At 37.9% G+C, this 20,150-nt stretch overlaps 1 protein-coding gene across 40 annotated transcripts in view; it reads right to left on the reverse strand.

The window, feature by feature from the left end:
- Nucleotides 1-20,150, reverse strand: part of Nrxn3 (neurexin 3) — a 1,560,627-nt gene that overhangs the window by 47,163 nt on the left and 1,493,314 nt on the right. For 21 of the 40 annotated variants that reach the window (XR_009057834.1, XM_057782540.1, XM_057782566.1 and 18 more), the window contains one exon: nt 5,104-5,191. Coding sequence is in view for 38 of the 40 variants with exons in the window: in XM_057782540.1 (XP_057638523.1) it covers nt 5,104-5,191 (88 nt within the window). In the remaining 2 variants the exon portion in view is untranslated. The remainder of the gene's footprint in view (nt 1-5,103; nt 5,192-20,150) is intronic. The other 19 variants (XR_009057835.1, XM_057782568.1, XM_057782543.1 and 16 more) reach the window with 1 other exon arrangement.

The following is a 20,150-nucleotide window of genomic DNA, read 5'->3' on the forward strand; positions in this document are numbered from 1 at the left end:
TAATGATTCCAGCAAGCTCTTTCCTTAGCTTCCACTTGCATGGTGGCATTTGAAATCAGGAAGTTCTTGATTTGGGCATGGAATTCTCTCTTTATCATGGGCACCTATATCCTGACTTTCAGATATGCACCTGTTCTTGACCATCTTGCAGAAATATATCTCGAATTAAAGTTTAGCATTGAATAGCACAGTGATAATTAATGTTAAGTTCTATGTCTCCAAGCTAAGCTACGAGTGGGTACTCCTGGGAGTGAATTCAATGAGAGCTGGAGGGGTGTACACAATTCCTAGTGTCAGAGAACTCGCCCCAAAATGTGGATAATTCCCTCAGCATTTCTGCTCATTGCCCACATGGTTTCTTGGCTTCCTTCTTTGTTTTTAGTCTCCTTGTTACCATATTTGTCTTTACTAATAAAATGTGAACTCCTGGGTGGTATCAGTGTCAGCCTTGTTTTCTCAGGACTTATTCTGAAAGGATCATGAAAATGTTACATATATAAACGATTCGTCAACCTTTAAATAGAATCACACTCACTGATTTTATTCTTCTATTGACATCTTCAACACTCCCTAAACTCTTAAGTAATGGAGTTAAATTCACATGCATTTTTACTTTGCAGTTTGGATTATCAAATATATTTATGGGATGGAATCCATAATAGCAATCAATGCACAGGTGATATTTATGTGTTTTATCTAAGAGCTATTGCTTACTTAAAATTCATTAATCAATTCCTATCTCTCTATTTTTTTAAATTTGTATTCTTCAAACTTGCAAAAATTATAAAATTAATTTTTATTAGAAAAGATTATAGCTATTATATTTAAAGCTCAATGACCAACATATTTATCCTTTTATCCTGCATTGGGACTGGATGCTACTGTTCTTCACATTTTGTTAGGAACGTTCTTAACCTTTGAACTATATTTCCTCTTATGTTCCAAGAAATAAAACCTCTAATGATGTGTAGAGTTTGGAACAACCGAGTATCAGGCTTTCTAATTATAAATACTTCACAGAGGTATTTCAAACCATATAAGATGAAGACCCTTAACTTAAGCCAGTCAGAAAGGATAACTATAATAGGCTATTGGTGTTGTGCTAAGTTTCATCTTCATTTAATCTGGTTTGAGTTTGACAGGGGCTGAAAAAGAGAGATGAGGGAACTAGACCACAAACTACAAACCCAGAGATGTTATATTGGAGGAGCAAAAGATACAGAGTTGAGATTCAGTTTGGGAACAGAAGGCTCTCATCTCCTTGTAATGATCTGAATCCTGTGCTCCTTGCCTCAACACAACTGTAGTCCTGGAGGATGGGGTTTGTGGGCAAAGTCAGAAACAGCAAAAAATAAATACTGACCTTTGCAGACAATATATCAGCATTTACACTTTAGGGTTTAAAATCCTGACTCTCACATTTAGACAATTATTCAGAAGTTTTTCTGTAATTTTTGGGGGGAAGGGGGTCAAGACAGGGTTTCTCTGTATAACCATAGCTGTCCTGGAACTTGCTCTGTAGACCAGGTTGGCCTTGAATTCAAAGAGATCTGCCTGCCTCTGCCTTGCATGGTGGGTTGAAAGAAATTTACATCACTCTAATATTTTAGTTTTCAAATGCTCAGTTTTGAGTATTTGAAATTCTGAAAATTGCAATCATAACATGGATAAGAAAGGACTTAATTCTTAAGGCAGGGAGTTCAGGGATGAGACTGTCATGGAAAATAGAAAGAAATCTTTTGAAATGTAGAACTTATGCTGATACTATTTTTTTACTCAAAGTCATGAAATAAAACCAAAATCAACACAGTTTTTCTTTTAACTACTTAGGTGGAGGTAAAGTTTTAGAACTAGTGAAATAATTCTTCAGCTTTAATTTAAGATTATTACATATATTGAAAGTAAACCTAATTTATTCAAAAACTTTAATGGGGCTTTTCAATTTACATTATTTTTTCTCATGGCATAGGATATGTTGTACTCATTTTTTTAAAGAAATCATTTCCATTGAATTTGCAATTTTAAAATATTGTCAATCTAGTTCCAAAATCTTTTAAGTTATTTTTAAATATTTTATGACTAAATTTTACCAAGCTACAGTGGACAAATGCCAAGGTGGGTTCAGAGTATGAAAAGAATTGTGTAAATCTAACTTCACACTACAAACATAAAAATCCCTTTCAAATTAGAAGAATCACTGTATTTAAAACTTGATGCCTTCATGAAATTCAGTTTGTAAATTATGTTTTAAACTGCACAAATGTTTGAAATATGAGAGTCTCAAATGGATCTAAAGAAATCAGAGAATAATCTTTACAAACCTTTGAAATAAAGGAGGTAGAAAATACTAACCCTGTTATAAAGGATGAGAAGAAAAGGGCTTGTTAAGGATGAGAGAGCAGGTACTGGGTAGTGTACTTCTATCAAGTATTGGGCCTGAGAAAAGGAAAAATTTTAGAAACTGAAGTGGTAAACTGGTGTGTCTAAACTCAGAGTTTTTATTTCAGTGTCCACATAGAATTGCAGGTGATGTGATGGTAATGTCACTGTCACAAACTGTTGCACAAGTAGTGCATGATCTCTCCTTAGCAGTTCAAATCCAGCCCTAGAAACTGGTAGCCCTTTTGATTTTAATTTCCATTGTCTTTGAAAGTGAGAAATCTCTGGATCTCATTCTCAGGCAGTACACAAGAAGGACTGAGACCTCTAAGCACATAGCTCCATCAGCTCAATTACCTCTTCTGTCCCTGGGTCACTAGAAACAACTATTTTTATCATATACAAATATGCCTCTGACATATTCCTTTGCATACCCACGTCACTCACCAGCAATTAGAAACAAAATTAGAAAGAAGAAATGTTTGTTCTTCAAACATGGTGAGCCACATTATTTTTCAGGCTCAATAATAGGTTCTACTAAGCAGTTCACTCAGCTCTTACAGAGGCAGAACTCTGTCCTCCACTTTATTAGTGTATCTTTGCCATATCCTCTTGAAGATTGCAATAATTTAAAAATCTTATATAACCTCCATATTATTCAAGATATGTTGTCAATGAATTTCCTTCCTCTGGATTGAAATCAAATAAAACATATATGTGATCACAAAAAAGCAAGCAAACTCAGTTTGGGGGCATTCAAGTTGGGCTGTTAAAATTCAACATCAAAAGACAGTAACTATTATCAGCCTGAAGATCTGTGGGCCTCATAGTTTTGAGACAGGAAATGTCCTTTACCTTGGAGCTATGGAGATCAAGGGAGCTATGGAGATGATTTCTGAGAGGGCATAATTAGGGGGGAGGAAATTGAAAAGTAATTCAAAATGGCCATGCTTTTATATTTAATGAGTTATAATGAAGAGATTTGATAAATATTGAACTGGATGCGGTTATCACTATTTAGAAATAGAGAAGAGTAGAGAGAGAATAATCAGATGATCCTAATTAAAGTCTAGATATCTTAAACTAATCATCAGAAAACATCCTAATTGGGTATATACTATACATATATTAAGTTCTTAGCACCTAACAAACAGCAAAATATACAGGTGCCCTCGAACAAATGTGTGGTACTGCATTAGATTGGAGAACTGGTGTATGTAGCAAGGCTTATTGCTCTATTTTAAAACAGCTCACTTTGGAAGAGAACTAGACCAGAAAGGACTGGAGGATAGTGATGCATCATGTTGTGCCTAAGTGGTGAGGATTATTGAGTGAGTAAAATAAATAAATAGATTCAGTTTTAAGTAAAACCTTGGCACCCAGGTTTATTTCCAAATCACTTGGAGAAAATCTGATCAACAAAGTCACATTAACCTTCTATCCATAGAGCTAAAGTCCCTAAGGAACAGATCATACTATAGAACGGTAAGGTCAAATTATGGCTGTATACCTTGAAAATACTAAGGGCAGAAGGCCACAGAACTTCCTGAATCCAGAGCCACTTGCAAGAAACCAAGCAGTCAGCATTTACCGAAATCAGAACTGTTCTTAATTATTTTGGGGTAAGAAATTGAAGTTTTAAATCTTTTGATATATTACTTTTCTCAGTAACTATAAATTTCTCTACAATTGAAAAGAGAAAACATATAATGGCTTGTTTTTTTTTTTTTAAAAGAAAAGTCAAAAAAATAAGGCAATACAAGAATCAAATGGAAATTTTATCTATTTCTTTTAGCCTCTGTAGAAATACGATGAGGCTTTTTCTTTTATTAAACATACACAGAAATTCGATGATATCTGTTCTCTATTATATACACATAAATGTTTAACTTACAATAGATCTAAAACCAGACAACTGGGGAAGTTGAGAGGAGAGAATCGGGGATGTCAGTTACCTGTTGGACACTCTATCACATATAGTTCACTATACAGGAATACCAGAAACTAGCAAAATGTATCTGCGTCCAAATGGGGAACACACTGACACTCCCATGCCAAAGTCAGATTAACTTCAGCAGTCGATACATTTTGAAGCATCCCAGCTGTTGACATGGCATAGTTTGGTACTAATTTTGTGTTTCTTATACTCTATCACTTCACGAGTTCTCTAGACATTTAATAACAAAATTAGTATAAATGTAATACCATGTTAACTGCTATTAAAATCTCATGGAAAATAATTTGGGTTACTTATTTATTTATGCCACTCATGATCAAAACAAGTCTTGTGACTCATATGATACCCACCAATCTTTTGGCCTCCATGCTAGGTTTAGGGTTTAAAACCAAAAATGCTCATTCAAATGTAAGCTTTAGATGCTCTTTGCCCCTGTCAATCTCATAGTTGCCATTGACAACTGAATATTTGTACTAGTGATTCCAGTGCATAACCTGAGCAGGCAGCTGTGCAAAGTTAGGATACATATTGTGTATTTTTCTAAGTATCAGAGACTTAAATTTCCCTAAGCTTAATTGCTCTTTCCATGGGATTTGATGCTTTTGCTGGTAAATTAATATTTATATATGTATGCAGATACATATATAGATATAGGAAATACATATACATTAACACACAGTACTATAGATAAAGCACATGTATAATCACATATATGTATGTATTGGGTTTTTGCAAATGAAAAAAGAAGCAAGCGAAACAAGACTGACCTGACCTACCTGTACTCGGTTCACACTCGACAAAGTCTTCGTCATCACTTGAACATTCAGCAGATGAAACAAGGTCATCTGATGTTGGCTATTGATGTTAACAGAGCAGGGAGGGGCGGAGGGAAGAGAGAAAGCAGAGGCAGGTAAGGAAACTGGTAGGTAAGTACATTACATCTTTTCTATTGCTTACCCCCCCCCCCCATCGCTACTGGTTTTTCTCTGGTGAGGATTGTCTGTATGGGTCTCCTACAAAGCTGCAGCTACTTTGAGGCTACAGAGATTCAAGGCTGTCCACTTTGTTTTCTGGATAAGGAGGAAGAAGGAAAGGAATTGCGGAGAATGGCATTGGAAGGGCCCAGCCAACACTACACTCTCCATGATTTGAGAGGGATTAAGTTCATATGGCACATGGTTTCATGTGCGCTGTTGGGGGGCTGCGGATCTATAGGCAGTATAATTAATGAACACTATGGGATGCTATTCATTCAGTACAGCATAATAGCTTCTCTGGCTTGCAGCGGTTCCTCCTCATAATTGCTGCAATTAGCTGAATTAGTAATGTGGATCAGCGGAGTGATACTGCACAAGCTCCTGGACATGGGTAAGGTTCTTGCTGAAGAGAGCAGAACAAATTCCCACCATAACACTAGTTCAACATAAATCCGTTTATTTTTTTTAACTGTGCAAAAACTTCCCAGTGCTATGGAAATTGTTAGAAGAAAATCACAGGACTGTGAACATTGGCAGTAAAGTGGACCCTTGGCACACAGTAGGTGAGAATAAGTAATTTTCATAACACAAATTATAAGTGTTACAAATACTAGTGAAAGACTAATGAAGGATTAAATGACTTACACACTAAACCCCAAACATATTTTGGTCATTATATATAGAAATACCCAGTGGATTGTAGGGTTTTAATAAATGCCAATTTCTTTTCTTAATGTCTGTAACATTAACTGAGTTGCTGGTTTTATTATTCCCAACCCATTGAAGTCTGGATCCATATTCAAGAAGAAAAGGTCATAACGAAATGTTTTCTTTGCCTTTTGAACAAGTATTATAAGCCAGTTGCTGTGACTAATGTGTATGCCTTCTTTTCTTTTTCCTTGGAGACAGGGTTTCTCTGTGTAGCTTTGGAGTCTGTCCTGGAAAGTACTCTACAGACCAGGCTGGCCTTGAACACAGAGAGATCCACCTGCCTCTGCTTCCTGAGCACTGGGATTAAAGGCGTGCGCCATCCACTCCTAGCTAGACACACTGCCCTAACCTCCCACTGAGACAGACAAGAGATGTAATGTTTAAAAAGTCTAGAAGTGAGAGAGGTTAGCTGATTTGCTGAGAGACACACATCTTGTCAGAAACAAAGTGATGTTTTCCAAGATACATTACCACTATACTTGTGACACCACAGCCTTTCTATGGCCTGTCTTCTAGAGAAGATAGGTTGAACTGTGATCCCCTCATATTTCTGGACTAGACTTCATTTGGATATTAGGTCTTAATGAGAGACTTCAGTGCAAACGAAATCATTAGGATGGCCCTGAATACAGTAGGATCGTTGTCTCTCTGAAAAGAAGAAATTGGGGCACAGATATAGAAAGGGAGGAGTCTATGTAGAAATTCAGAACAGAGGTGAGCATCTACATGTCAGGGAGAGAGTCCACGAGGGGAGCTACTTTGCTGACACTGTGGCTTCAGACTGCCAACCTTTAGAATTCTGCGGAAGTATGTTTCCATGGTTTGAGCCCCCCGGGTCTATGGTACTTTGTTACCATAGCAGACAAGCACACATGACAATTCAGATTTCCAAAGTGTACCCTCTTTTTGAGTACTCCTATCAAGTGAAGAATAACCAGAAATAGAATAAAAGAACAACAGTGGAAAGAACACGTCGGGTAATTCATCTCACTTTCCAACACTATAGATCCTTCTTCTAGCGCTTAAAGGAGCAGACTCTATCCCTGCTCCGACAAAGTTAGAAGATGAGCAATTTGAGAAGAGCCCCTCCATAAGTCCGTGCTACTAAACTAACCTGTGCCAGCAGCTGTATCCAGGTGAACTATTCCTTGTGCCAGAAAAATTATACTCCCTTAATACATGTTCCTCGAAGCACTAATGTAATTCTACTTCTCCCTACTTATGGAAGGGGGTTGATGAGGGGTTATGTGTAAACAGATAAAGCAATTAGCTAAAGCCAGGGTAGTGTGCTTCACTAACACAGCTGGATAGAGACTCAGGACTGATATGCGGACAGTAGAACTATGGACTTCTGTCTCAACAATTCAGTGCCCTCCCTTCGAGTACATGCTGTGTGTGGTGCATGTTTTCATAACTACAATTATCTTCCACAAATATCTTCCTTATGACATCGAGGACACTCAAAACTCACATGAAGAAATAGATAACTGGACTATCAAGACACCTGGCTGTTAAACATTTACTGTCTGTTCTAGTCAGGCTTCATATTAAGTGATTAACATGTAAAACTCTTTTAGAACTCACAGGAATCAAGGGAACTGACATTTGTGGTGACATCTACTGTTTCCACCCACCATCCACATCCCTCAGATAATAATGCTGCGATAGGAGATGTTTCTACTTGCACAGTTATCTGGGAATATCCACCAACGTTCCTTCCATGTTGCTCAGTTTTTTGAAGGTGACTTTCACAGAGACTCTGGTTGATTGAAAGACAAATGTTCCCCTGTAGGTTTACATATTTGATGTTTTGGCCTCCACTGGTGACACTGTTTGGGGGAGTGTATTGAACTTTTAAGAGGCGGAAACTTATTAGTGAAAAAGCAGCTGCAATAGGCTTTGAGGTTTTACAACCTTCCCCTTCTCACTTCCTGCTTTCTCCCTGCTTCCTGAGTGCAGATAAAATGTAATCACCCAGCTTTCTGCTACGGCTACCATGCCATGGTTTTCTGCCCTTTCTGCACTCGTGTCCTCTGTAACTGTAAGCCAAAAAGAAACTCTTTGTTCTTTAAATTCATTAGGTTGTGGTATTTCATCATAGTGACCGAAAAATAATTAATACAATGACTCTTAACCATATTTTCCAAGGGCTAAGCATGAGGCACTCATAACCTGCCTGTATGTGCTAAATTCTACCACATATGATATTCCAAGAAATGTTTATATTTATGATATTCCAAGAAAAATGAAATAGTTGTAACTCCACAACCTAAGTAGTTTTGATAGTAGCGGGCTACTCATTTCTGTATCCCTTATATATGATTATGTAAAGTGATTTCTTTGCTCATTCATCACTCATTGATGAGTTCATTTGTTACTTTCGGTATTTGTCACACATCTATGAAGGAGGCGCGGTGACAGTGATGAAGGATTAAGTGAGAGATGAAGTGGCTCTTCCGCTCTGGGAAGATAGTCTCTGATGGGACAGTCAAGTACACAGGCAGACTCAACAGGGTAAAAGGAATGTTGTGACAAGAGTTAGCAGGAGTCAGTGAGGGAGCAAGTGGCAGGAGACTAGATGTGTCTTTCAGACAGAAAGGAAGGAGAAACAAGCCCTTAGGGACAGATAGGAAAGGAGCAGTACAAATCCAGGATTGGAGGCTGGAGAAAGAGAATAGCATTTCATGTAAAATAAATAGTATTTGCTAAGGGTCACTAGTATGAAATACCTGCATTTATTTGCACATCTACCAGTAGTAGGGGAAGAAAAGATGGTTTGGAATGACAAGATAATAGCAACTTGAATGATCATCTTTGCACGGGAACCTCATCTAACAAGCATGGATTTAATGCCCTGCCTCATCAGATTCCCTCTTTCTCCTCCCTACACCTCATCAGTATCCCTCATGACATCCTTTTGGGAGTCGACTTACATGATTTTGCAACGTGGTCCCTGACAATGACAGCCACAGCTCTGCTGGTGTAGATTAACACCCTACTCCCTTTCTCTAAAGGAGTAAAATGTTCCTTTGCCCTTATATATTCACCATGTTCTATATCAAAAAATAGCAATTCCTATTATTCTATTTTAAAATATATGTTTCATATGTTTAATCCACATGTTGGAAGTATTCACTTCTGTACTAAGTCTCGTAAAACTAAAGATATGTATTGTAGTAACTTTCAATAAAATATATCTGTGGCAAGTACATCTTTATTCCTTTCCTGAAAGTTTTTTATTGCATATATATATATTATATATATATAATATATGTATATTATATATATGTATTACCAGTGATTATTAAAGTTACCCTAGAATAAAATTGGGATTAAAGAAAGCTCAAAACTCTGGCCAGGTAAATTTATAGATGTGTTTACCTTCCAATTCCCTCAGTTTCACAAACCTGACTTCTCATTTTACTTCCGTGAGTTATTGTTTCTATAATCACCTCTGCCTAATTATTTATTCTGCAAGGCTCTACTCCATCTCAGTATTGGGACATATTTACACCATTCTCTCTTAACATCCACTGTTTGTGAGACCGAAAAGTGTTTAACGTTATAATCACGATGATTCATGTCAGTGTCACCATGTCCCCTCTCCTGACTGCCCAACTGTCCCTTGTGACTTGAAATTCTAACCTTTAGCTCTTCATTTTACACCAGCACTAAGCTAATCATTTAGAGGAAAGCCAATTTTCTCCTCCCAACTGCTTGGAAGCATGATTATCTGACTGAGATTAAGTGTAGTATAAAGTAAGTCCTACCGCAGAACAGCTTTATGAAATTATAAATAACTCACTCAAGAATGATATCGCCATTCTTCCAGTGAAAAAGGAAAAGAGAAAAGTCCATAAATATCCCAAAGTTCCACAGAAAACAGCCATATATCTCAGCAGCTGCTCCATGCTAAACAGAATTCAATTCTTTCAAATGCCCGTGGCTTAGGCATTTTCCCCTCCATCCTTCTATTACAAGAGTAAGAATTGGAGTTTGAAGTATCTCGTGGCTGGAAGGGGAGAGTCTATATACCTCCATTAAGAGTGCACATTCTGTATTTAAATAAAGGACACTGGAGTTACTCTTCAGTTACCAACAGCCTATTGAGTCTAGGCAAACAATGACTTCAAGTGAGATTTTGAAAGTTTGAACATGTTGTGTTTAGAGGGAAACATTGTATTCAATAATTTTTTGCCATTATGTACCTTGTCTTTGATCAATATCAACATACATACACACACACACACATACACTCACACACACACACAGAGAGAGACAGAGAGAGAGACACACACACACATCCCTAGATGAATTTTTTATGTTAAATCATAGATTTTTTTTAAAAAAAATCACAGAGCTTGGGAAGCTACAAGTTATTACTTTTATTACCTCTTCTTGTTTACCCTCATCATTCCAGCAAACTCAAGCCCAATAAAGCAACAAGGTCAGAGCACAGAAAGACAGATGAACACACTACCTATCCTCTCATTATATTCTGATGGAGCACACTCTTGCTCTGTGCAGTCATCCTCAATAAAAGGGGCAGCAAGATGGATGGATGCAGTACCTACCCTCTCATTGTATTCTGATCGAGCATGCTCTGTGCAGTCATCCTCAATAGAAAGGGCTGGCATTTTTATGGCAAAATGAAACATAAATAATTTTAGCTTGTCATACTCGGAAAGGGAGCGTGGGAGCATAGCATGGGGCAGGCATAAATGATGGCACTCAAGTGATAATGTTGCAGTCTAGTGAAGAGGCTACCTCAGGTGACCCTCATGTTTTTTTCCTCTGTCTACACAAGTTTCTGAACGGCAACAATGTACTGTTAATTTTCACTCTCTCTGCCATGCTTGGGATTTTCAGTACATCACATCTTTTATTCTTTCTGCCCACCCATAGAATAAATTGCCAAATAAGATATGACCAGACGCACATCTTGGTTTATGTACATGTGCAACAGGTAAAACTTTAAGGAGACTGACTCTTCCTGGCTTAAATCACTACATTGAATCTAAACTATTCTCCTCACTCAGAGGTCTGGGTTAAAAGCTCAATGTGGTCTGGATAGGTGATTTTATATATGTTTGCATTTACGTACTTAGTCATTCATTTCTTCCACAAATATTTATTAACTGTTTATGATATGGTATCGCAATTACTGTGCTGGGCATTGTCCAGGCTCAGTCTTAGTCCTCATGGGCTTTACAAACTGTTGAACTTAAGCTAGGAAAAATAAACTCCACGGATGGGTTGCAGCCCTATGAGAGTGATGTTAAAACTTTACAATTAATATAGAAGACTTCCTGTAAGTAAGATTTCTTTAAAAACAAGCAGACTACACAGGAATTCAAGAAAATTCTGCTTCCCTAAAAATTGTTTCCACCTTCATTTTTCTTCTTTTCTATAATGCATACACTGGACTGGGATAAAGAATGGCATGGCTTGTAATAACTTTTGTTAACGAATTAGCCTTTGAGGAAATCCCTTTGCAGATTGCAGATTTAATTAATGGCAGACACACCAAGCAGAGCTGAGCTATATATTATGCTAAAGATTTGGGATTTTTTTTGTGCTGTGATCATGGTTTTAGGAGATGGTATGAGTAAGCATGGCTTGCTGTTTTGTTTTCTTTGTCTCTCCACTTTCAAGATTTCTCTTCCATCTGTTCAAAGAGGAAGGGTAGATCAAGAGAGGGGTTAGGGAAGAAGAAGAGAGTGGGTGGACATTAATCTATCTGCTGTCTGAGGCAGCCTGACAGAGGGAAGAGTATTGAACCACAGCAGATTAACCAAACTTCAATGTACCCTCCCCAAAGCAGGAGGAATGTTTATGCTACGTGGTGTTGCACTGATAAGCAAATCCCTCTAAATCCTTTCAATTTATTTCTTGGCCTGGAGAAATTACGTATTATTTAGGAGACAGAAAAATTAACAATAAAATAAAATACATTGCCCACCCATTCTACACAAACACTAAGAATCTAGATGGGTTCCTAGTGATTATGCATATAGAAAGTTTGATCTTTGATGGCTATTTTCCCCCACCCTTAACTACTGATATTCAGAAAAAGGTGGCTATATGTCCATTGCAAACTTTCTGCTTTCTTCACAATTTTTGAATATTTAGGGTCGAACCATTATATGAGATGCCAAAATTTAGTTGATTCTCCAAATACCTGATGTGTTTTTATTTCTGCTTTTTCTTCCTTTTTTCTTATAGATAGAATTTTCTTTCCAGGTGGGCTTCATGCCAATATTCCTAAAATCAAGGCTCTGTTTGTGGTGGAGAATTGCAAAGAACAGATATTATTGTGACCGAAAGTAAAGATGTAGGTACCAGCTAGTGAGTGTTTTAAAGTCAAGTATATATGTTTTCATCAAGGATATCCGTAATACTTTTGAACAAAGATGTTAATAGTATGAGGTTCTGACTCCACGGTCATCAGAGAAGAAGGGATATATGAAAATATAAGGAATACAGAATTATCGTTTCTTGTGGGCGTTCTTTATCTTGGCCCTTTGTCATGGAGTCTGACATACAATCCAAAGAGAACGGCTTTATTTTTTCCTTACATAGAGAAAACATAGCTAGAGGTCTTCATAAGACATAGTGTGATACACAGTGTGCTGAGTAGGAAAAGGCTAGTCCTGGCTGAATCGACAGAATGAATCCTCTTCAATAATTAAACACCTGTAAGGGGTCTCAAGGGACCATAGTATGTAGTGATGACCTTAGACTTTGGTCTCATGATGAACTTTGATATGTGAAATGAATAGGAGAAAGTAGGGTTGAGAAACAGTAAAATTATTAGGAATTAAAAAATAGTTAAATTTTTACTTATGCAGATCAGACCATTGTTATTGGAAGGTCCATGCCAGGTTTGTCAACATCCAGATCAGATTATTCAGAAAAGAAAAGGGACCAGCCATCTTAGAAAAATGGGCGTGGCTGCGGTTCAGGCCCAACAAAAAGAAAACTGAAAGAACTATAGGCTCAAGAACATTTCACACAAATGCACAGTTTCTAACTCAACTTAGAAATTAATGTGTGAATATTATTTGTAACAAGAAGGTGCAATGAATTGAATAACTGTATTGTAATGCAAGAGAAAAAATGTAAGATGAATCTTTCTATCATTGGAAAAAACGTCTCTACTAGGTCAGGTTATGGAAAATAAAAAAACAAAATAGATAACATAAATAAACAATCAAGCTAAATGAAAGCCAAGAGAAGATGAGGGGCATTATCAGTAGTTAAAATAAGGTTTGTACACTTGAAGCTGAACTTGGTAAGCTACGGAGAAACAGGTTCTATAGCCAGTGACTCTGAGCCAGAACCGTGCGGGGAATATGAGGGTCAACTGAAACACATGACATGAAGCTGGAGAGACAAGAACTGCTAAGGTGGTCATCTTCACCCTGAGAATGAGTGCCTAGAGTTACTATAGAGCTACTTAGTCCACAAGAGAGTACAAAGCTCCCACAAAGAGAGCCATGCCTGTTAATGCTATTCACTCAGTGAAACTCAAGTTAGGGAAAATCTTCAAGTACGGTTAAGTAAGAAATTCCTGAACCTAGATAGTCCCACTTACTTTCCCAGTCTACAGTATAAAACTGACAAGCTCTTCATAGACACTAATTTAAAACAATTCACAAGACCAACACAACCAGACTGGGGAGATGACTCCAATGGTGAAGTGGTTGCTATGTAAGTATGATTACCTGAGTTTGTTCCCCAACACCTATATAAAAAAGCCAGGTATAGTGGGGACCACCTATAACCCTAGTATTGGGGTCTCAGAGAAGGGTGTCTGAGGCTTATAGATAACCCAGTCTAGCCAGACACACTCTAGATTCCATGAAAAATCATGTCTCAGAAATATAAGGGATAAAGCAACTGAGAAAGATAAATAATACTGACTTCCGGCTTTCACATGTTTCTGTATGCATGTTGTACACTTGTGTACTTATATGCATACACAAGCATACATGCATGGGCTTGTATACAAGTGCACATATAGCCATACCACATACCAAGTAAATAGAGCCTAATTTCCATGAAAAGTGGTAAACTATTTCTCTTTTCTGATAGAAAGTGAGACTAACACTTTCCCCCATTATAGCTTATAAACAAGGTTCATCTTGGCAAAGTAGATGTTGGGAATACAGTAGTTGTAGTGACAGAAAGTGCCCATATTGCACTTTGCTATTCTTCCTGACTTGACATATTTAACCATTTAAGTTTGTAATTAGAATTTGATGGACAGTGGAACACATAGGCAGGCAAAGGAAACACATGCAACATGTATACCCATCTGTGTACCTTGCCATCCCCTCTACATGCAATCTTTCAAACATTTCGTGAGCAAAGAATTCTGTGGACACGGCAAGTGTGACAGCTCTTTTGGTTATTTTTCTATGCTGTGAGGAGAGATACCATGACTGAGGCAACTTATCAAAAAAAGCATTTAATTTGGAGGAAGCAGTTACAGTTCCAGAGGGTAGTAGAGTTCATGACCATTGTGGAGGGGAACATGGCAGCAGGCAGGCAGACATGTTGCTGAAGCAGTAGCTGAGAGCCTACATATTGAGATAACAGCCATGAGGCAGAGAGGCAGGAGTGCTAACTGGGAATGACATGGGCTTTTGAAAGCCCAAACCCATCCCCCCAGTGACATATCTCTTCTGCCCAAGGCCTCACCTCCTAACTCTTTTCAAATAGTTCTATCAACTGGGGACTGAGCATTCAAATATATAAACCAATGAAAGCCATTATCATTCAAAACACCAGGGCAACAATATGATGACTCCCGCCCCCGTATCTCTCCTTGGGAAGTTGGTACTGTCTTCTAGACAAGATTGACTGGGGGTAAGTTCTTATTTTAATCCCTTTGGACCTTTGAATATCCCTCATTGTGAATTCCATGACATAGAACATGTGTGCTCTTCCAAGCAACCTTAGCTTTTCACCTGTTCACTAATGAACACATAGAAACTAATGGCTAAGAAGAAAAAAAAAAGGAAAGTTAGGGCTTCCCAAATACTTTTTCCTTTTTGGTCTTTACCTTTCAGTAAGTCGAAGTGAGACTGTTTCTAGAATGTCTTTGATAAAAAGGTGGAATGCAAACTGAGAAGCTAGTTTGGAACAGAAACTCTACCTTTCTGGTTGGTAAGTGAATAATATGTATCTGTAAGCTATGCAATAAGAATACTAGGTTCCTTCTGTGATTTCTCTATTTGAGATGAATGCTCTTAAAATGGCTTTTAAAACTCATATTGCACCATATAAAATGGTAACCTGTGTTGATGACTTCATTTTTCATTTTTGTTTCCTTGAGTTCTCATTGAGCAGATCTGGTGGAAGCTGGGTGATGTAGTATTTTCCTATCATGTGTAAACATCCTGTTCACCCCTAGCATTACCTCTTACCCTGAATGTGACTAAATAGCAAATAAAAACATAAGGAGACAATGGGAGGATGGCCACAAACAAACTCTGCATTCCATGATTGAACAACACAGTTCCTCCCACTTTTGGAACAAGGAGATCCTTGTTTTCCTTTTGTGACAGTTTCCACAAAGCTTGGAGATAGCCCTGAGAACAGTTCAGCAAAATGGTTTTTGAATAGGCCCAAATAATGCGACATGGTTTTCAGAATCTCAAATTATGACAAATAGTCCATGCTTCTGAAGCTTGGTCCCTTGGGCTTCAATCCTTCACTAGCTTAATTCTCTGTATTACTCTGGGGGAAATATGACATCTTCACTGCTGTGTCTCTTCTAATCTTTCCGTCTCCACCCCAGCCCCTCTCATTCCCTTCTTCAGTAACAATGTTTCAGAGACGGTCCTATTAGGCCAAGACTCATGGACTCCTACTCCTTCCCACGTCTGAGAAACTCCATTCTAAACAACCACTTTATATCAAATGATGATCAGACTATTTTCTGAAAAATGTCTTCATTCATAGTTGGGTGTCCAAGCAAGAATGGCCACCCATTTCAAACAAAACAAGGGACTTTGCTTGTTTAGGTACTGAGACAAACATCTGTCAGAGAACTGGTTTGAGCAGGCAACAGCAGGTGGTTTGCCTTTCCAGAACATCCTTTTGGGAAGTGAAAATCAACTCTGTAGAGTCATTGTTTTTATCAAAAATTGTGTCTAAAAAATATTTTGATTTATGTTCTGCCTCCTCAAAAGAAATCAATGTGTCTTCTGCTGCCCTCTTTTAAATATGAGCAGCTCTATTTAGCTTTTCTCTGTTTTTCCCTTGTCTTCTAGACAGAGGAGGAAAATGTGTTTCATTTGTATATGTATTGATTCAATCACATTGAGGAAAAGTAAACAACTGGATGCAGTGCAGGAGCTTTAATGACTGCCTTTCAGGGATAAAGACTTCTAAGCAACCTAGTATCATTCTAGGTGATTGGAAGTAAACAGAAATCAATAAAACAGGATTACTGGACAATAAATGCAAGCACTCACATTCATAATTTAAGAAGCATTTTCCCATGCAGTCATTCCTGAAGAATTCGCCCTAGTCCTCATTGATTTTTGCAGTGGTTAGGTTTTCTCCAAGAATGTAATCTTTTTCTTTCTTTCTTAAAATATTTTTGAGACTCTAACCACAGCCTCCCTGACATATACCAAAGGCTTCTTGTGCTCCAAAAGTTGCTCAGAGGAGCCAAGATGCAAGTGAAATTGTTTATCTTAAGAGACCAAACAGAGATCCTTAGATCCTCCCCCTTAAGCCAGACAGTTACACATTCAACAAAATACCAGGGAAGATGAAGGGCACTGAACAAAAGAGAACAAGTTTGGGTCTGATGTAAGAAGGTAAGCATTATAGACATTGTCAATGTCCATTCTTCTTGTCTTCCTTCCAACAATGGTCATGTGAGCAACTTAAGCAACGTTGCTTAGTAAGTAGAAATGGCCATGTGACATAGATCTGGGGAAAGAGATGAATAAGACAATCTTCTAGCTATGTAAATGCATATTCCATTCCTTATTTTTGGGAAGGCTTTAGGGGTTGGTGTCTCATCAGGAGTAGGTGCAGCGGGTAGACATTTGCCACTAAATCTGATGACTTGGGTTTGATCTCTAGGATCATTTGGTTTGTGGAGGCGAACTAACTCTAAACAATGTTCTCTGACCTTTGCTTACAGGGACAGCATGTGTATGCCCTCCTTATAATAAATAAATAAGGGAGGGGATTGGCTAGTCCAGCTGCTTTCCTTTTTACCTTGCATTTAGTTTGGCGTTCTGGAGTAACAACAGCCACAGGGTGTGGAAACGATGTGAGAAAAGACAATACAAGAACTGAGAAGCTGCCTTTGGTATTAGCCATGATAATACAAGTTGAAATTAATCAACTAATTTCTGCTCTGGAGACTCCAAGGACTTGCTAAAGAAGAAAAGGTATACTTTTGGCAGGCATCACAGATCATGTTTTCTGTGACTGTAAGTTGAAGTCAGTCCTATAGAGCAACAGAGAGAGCACTGGGAAGCAGAGAGAATGCCAAGCCCTACATGGCTGGGCTCTGCCTTTGGTACTCATCAGTCACCAGGAGACATTTTAATAATTCCCAGGATTGGGACTTGGATGAAAGCCTGATGAGGAAAGTGCCACTGTGATTATAGTGCTCACCAATGTGCCAACTCTCGTCCAAAAGGAGCTTGGAAAGGCCCTTTGGAACTGCGCAAGCAGAGAAAAACATTTGTGACTGAGTAAGGCAAAGTAAGTTTGATGAAATATCTTTTAAGCTGCTTTAGTCAGTATCCCAGGCTGAACCGCTCTCCCCTTTGCTTCTTTGCTATTGTCTGTGGTCTCTACATTCTCATGGAATGCTCAAGTATTAAGGTCATCTTTGAGTCCTCTTACTCACCCCTGGACCACCAGGTTCCAAGTCCTGCAAAGCCAATCTCTACGATGTTTCTCTTAGTGTCTGTTTATCTCTCTGTCTATCTCTATTTCTGTCTTTATCTCTGTCTCTGTCTCTCTCTCCTGCCTTGGTTGCTTTCCTGGATGACCACCAAGACTCTTTATGCAGAGTTTTGTCCTCTACCCTCCCCACTGTCTTTATTGATCATCAAATAAAATCCAAACTTAAAATCAAGACCAAACATAAAACAAACAACGAAGCAAAACAACAACAAAAATTTAAAACTCAGGATTCTCTAGCTCTGGGCTCCAGTGTAGTCAGTGTATAATCTTCCACCATATTTTCCATTGATGTTTGTAAATGGCTCTCTTTTTTACATACCATTTGATGAATGTTTGCTTTCCCTGAACAACTGAATTGTGCTCTTGACTTCAAGTTTTGGCTGCTACATTCCTCATCCAGGTCTGTTTTCATTCCACTGTACCTATTGAAATTCTATATATCTCCATTTAAGGGTCCATATTTTTCATGTAGCATTTTCCCCTCAAACACAATATTCTCTTCAGCATACCAACTCAGTGTTTTCTTGGGATATAATTTAAGGAATTTCTTAAATTTTGAATGGTATCCCTCTGCTGACTGTTGTTTTTAGGAAGGCCAGGAGTTTGTTTATAGACAACAATGAGGTCAAGTGAAAGGGTTGTGTTTGGAGTCAGAAGACACAGACTTGACTACACATCTGTGGTGGATGTCTAGCACACCCACCAGCACCGCTCACTGGTACCCTCGCTTATATATCTGAGACAGTGACGTCGACTTCCTGCTACTACTGTGCAGGTTAGAAGGGAGATTCATGGCCCAGAGGCATTACTATTCTTTAAGATACAGAAACTTGACAATGTTTCTTTATTGGCTTGAAAGCAACTAAGGTCCCTGAACAGGGCCCATATACACCAAAGAAATTAAAATAAATAGTATGCATTTAGAAAATGTCTCTTTATGTCAGCAGACTCAGGCAATCCAGAAGCCATATTGAAAGGTTGAAAATTTTATAGATGGAAGTGGTGAAGTGTTTCTCACCTTTTTTGGGATGATGCTTCTGGTAACATCCCCTTTAAAGATGACAGGGGCAGAAAGAGCTTTACAAACTTTTGCTAAGAGCATGGAATTCCCATCCATGGGTGAATGGATTCAAACAATATGTTACACATGCACAATGGGAAATTATTCCAATTTTAAAAAGCAGAAAATCTTGTCGTTTTTGATACTATGGATGGGCCTATGCAGGATTATAGAAAATGAAAAAAGTGAGGCATGAAAAGTTATTGCTACATGACCTCATGGGGAAAGGTCACAGACATATAAGATCATGGGAGAGCCATAGAAGGAAGGTCATTGAAATATTTTTGTGAGGGAAAAAAGATAAAACAACAACAAAGAAAAAAGAAATCAGTACAAAAAATAGATCCCAGCAATCCATAGCACTGCATGGTGACTATAGTCAATAATAATGTGTACTTCAAAATCATTAGAAGAATATATTCAAACATTACCTAAGGGAAAAATAAATACTTTAAGTAATAATTCTTGATTAGTCTGATTTAACCATTTACTAAGAAGCTCATGTATAAAAGTGTCTCTTAAAACCCGACAAAACCTAGAATTATTTTCCATATCAAAACTATCATTGTATTACTTAAAATAAAACAAAGTTGCTGGAAAGATAGCTCAACAGTTAAGAGAATGTACAGCTCTTGCAGAAGCTCCTAGCTCCATTCATATAACCATCTCTCACTCCTGAACTCTTCAGAACTCTACGAACACCTATGCTCACGTGCACATCCCATACACACACACACACATTAGTAACTATAAAATTAAAAAATATTTATAAATAAAATAAATTTTAGAGCAGAAAAGAAATTTCTTTGGAAGATCATGTTTGCTTTTAAGGTAGAAAACGTCTCATTAGTCTAAAGGAATCTTACAAGTAAGTTTTGATGAAGTTCTATAACCATGTATCAGGAGATCAAATCCTTATTTAATGGGATAAGGCTAAAGTAACTCAGGGTTCAATCAGGAATCCGTCCCCACATTTTTGTGTGAGAAGTTCAATGAATGCCATAGAAAGTTAGGGTGGGGGAGAAAAGGAAGCTACTTTCTTTAACTCCACAGTCCAGGCTGTACAGAGCTCAGGGTCCATTGATTCTTTGGCTATACTTGCCCTGCCTCAGTTAAA

Source organism: Chionomys nivalis, chromosome 10, assembly GCF_950005125.1.
Source record: "Chionomys nivalis chromosome 10, mChiNiv1.1, whole genome shotgun sequence".
Classification (NCBI taxonomy): domain Eukaryota; kingdom Metazoa; phylum Chordata; class Mammalia; order Rodentia; family Cricetidae; genus Chionomys; species Chionomys nivalis.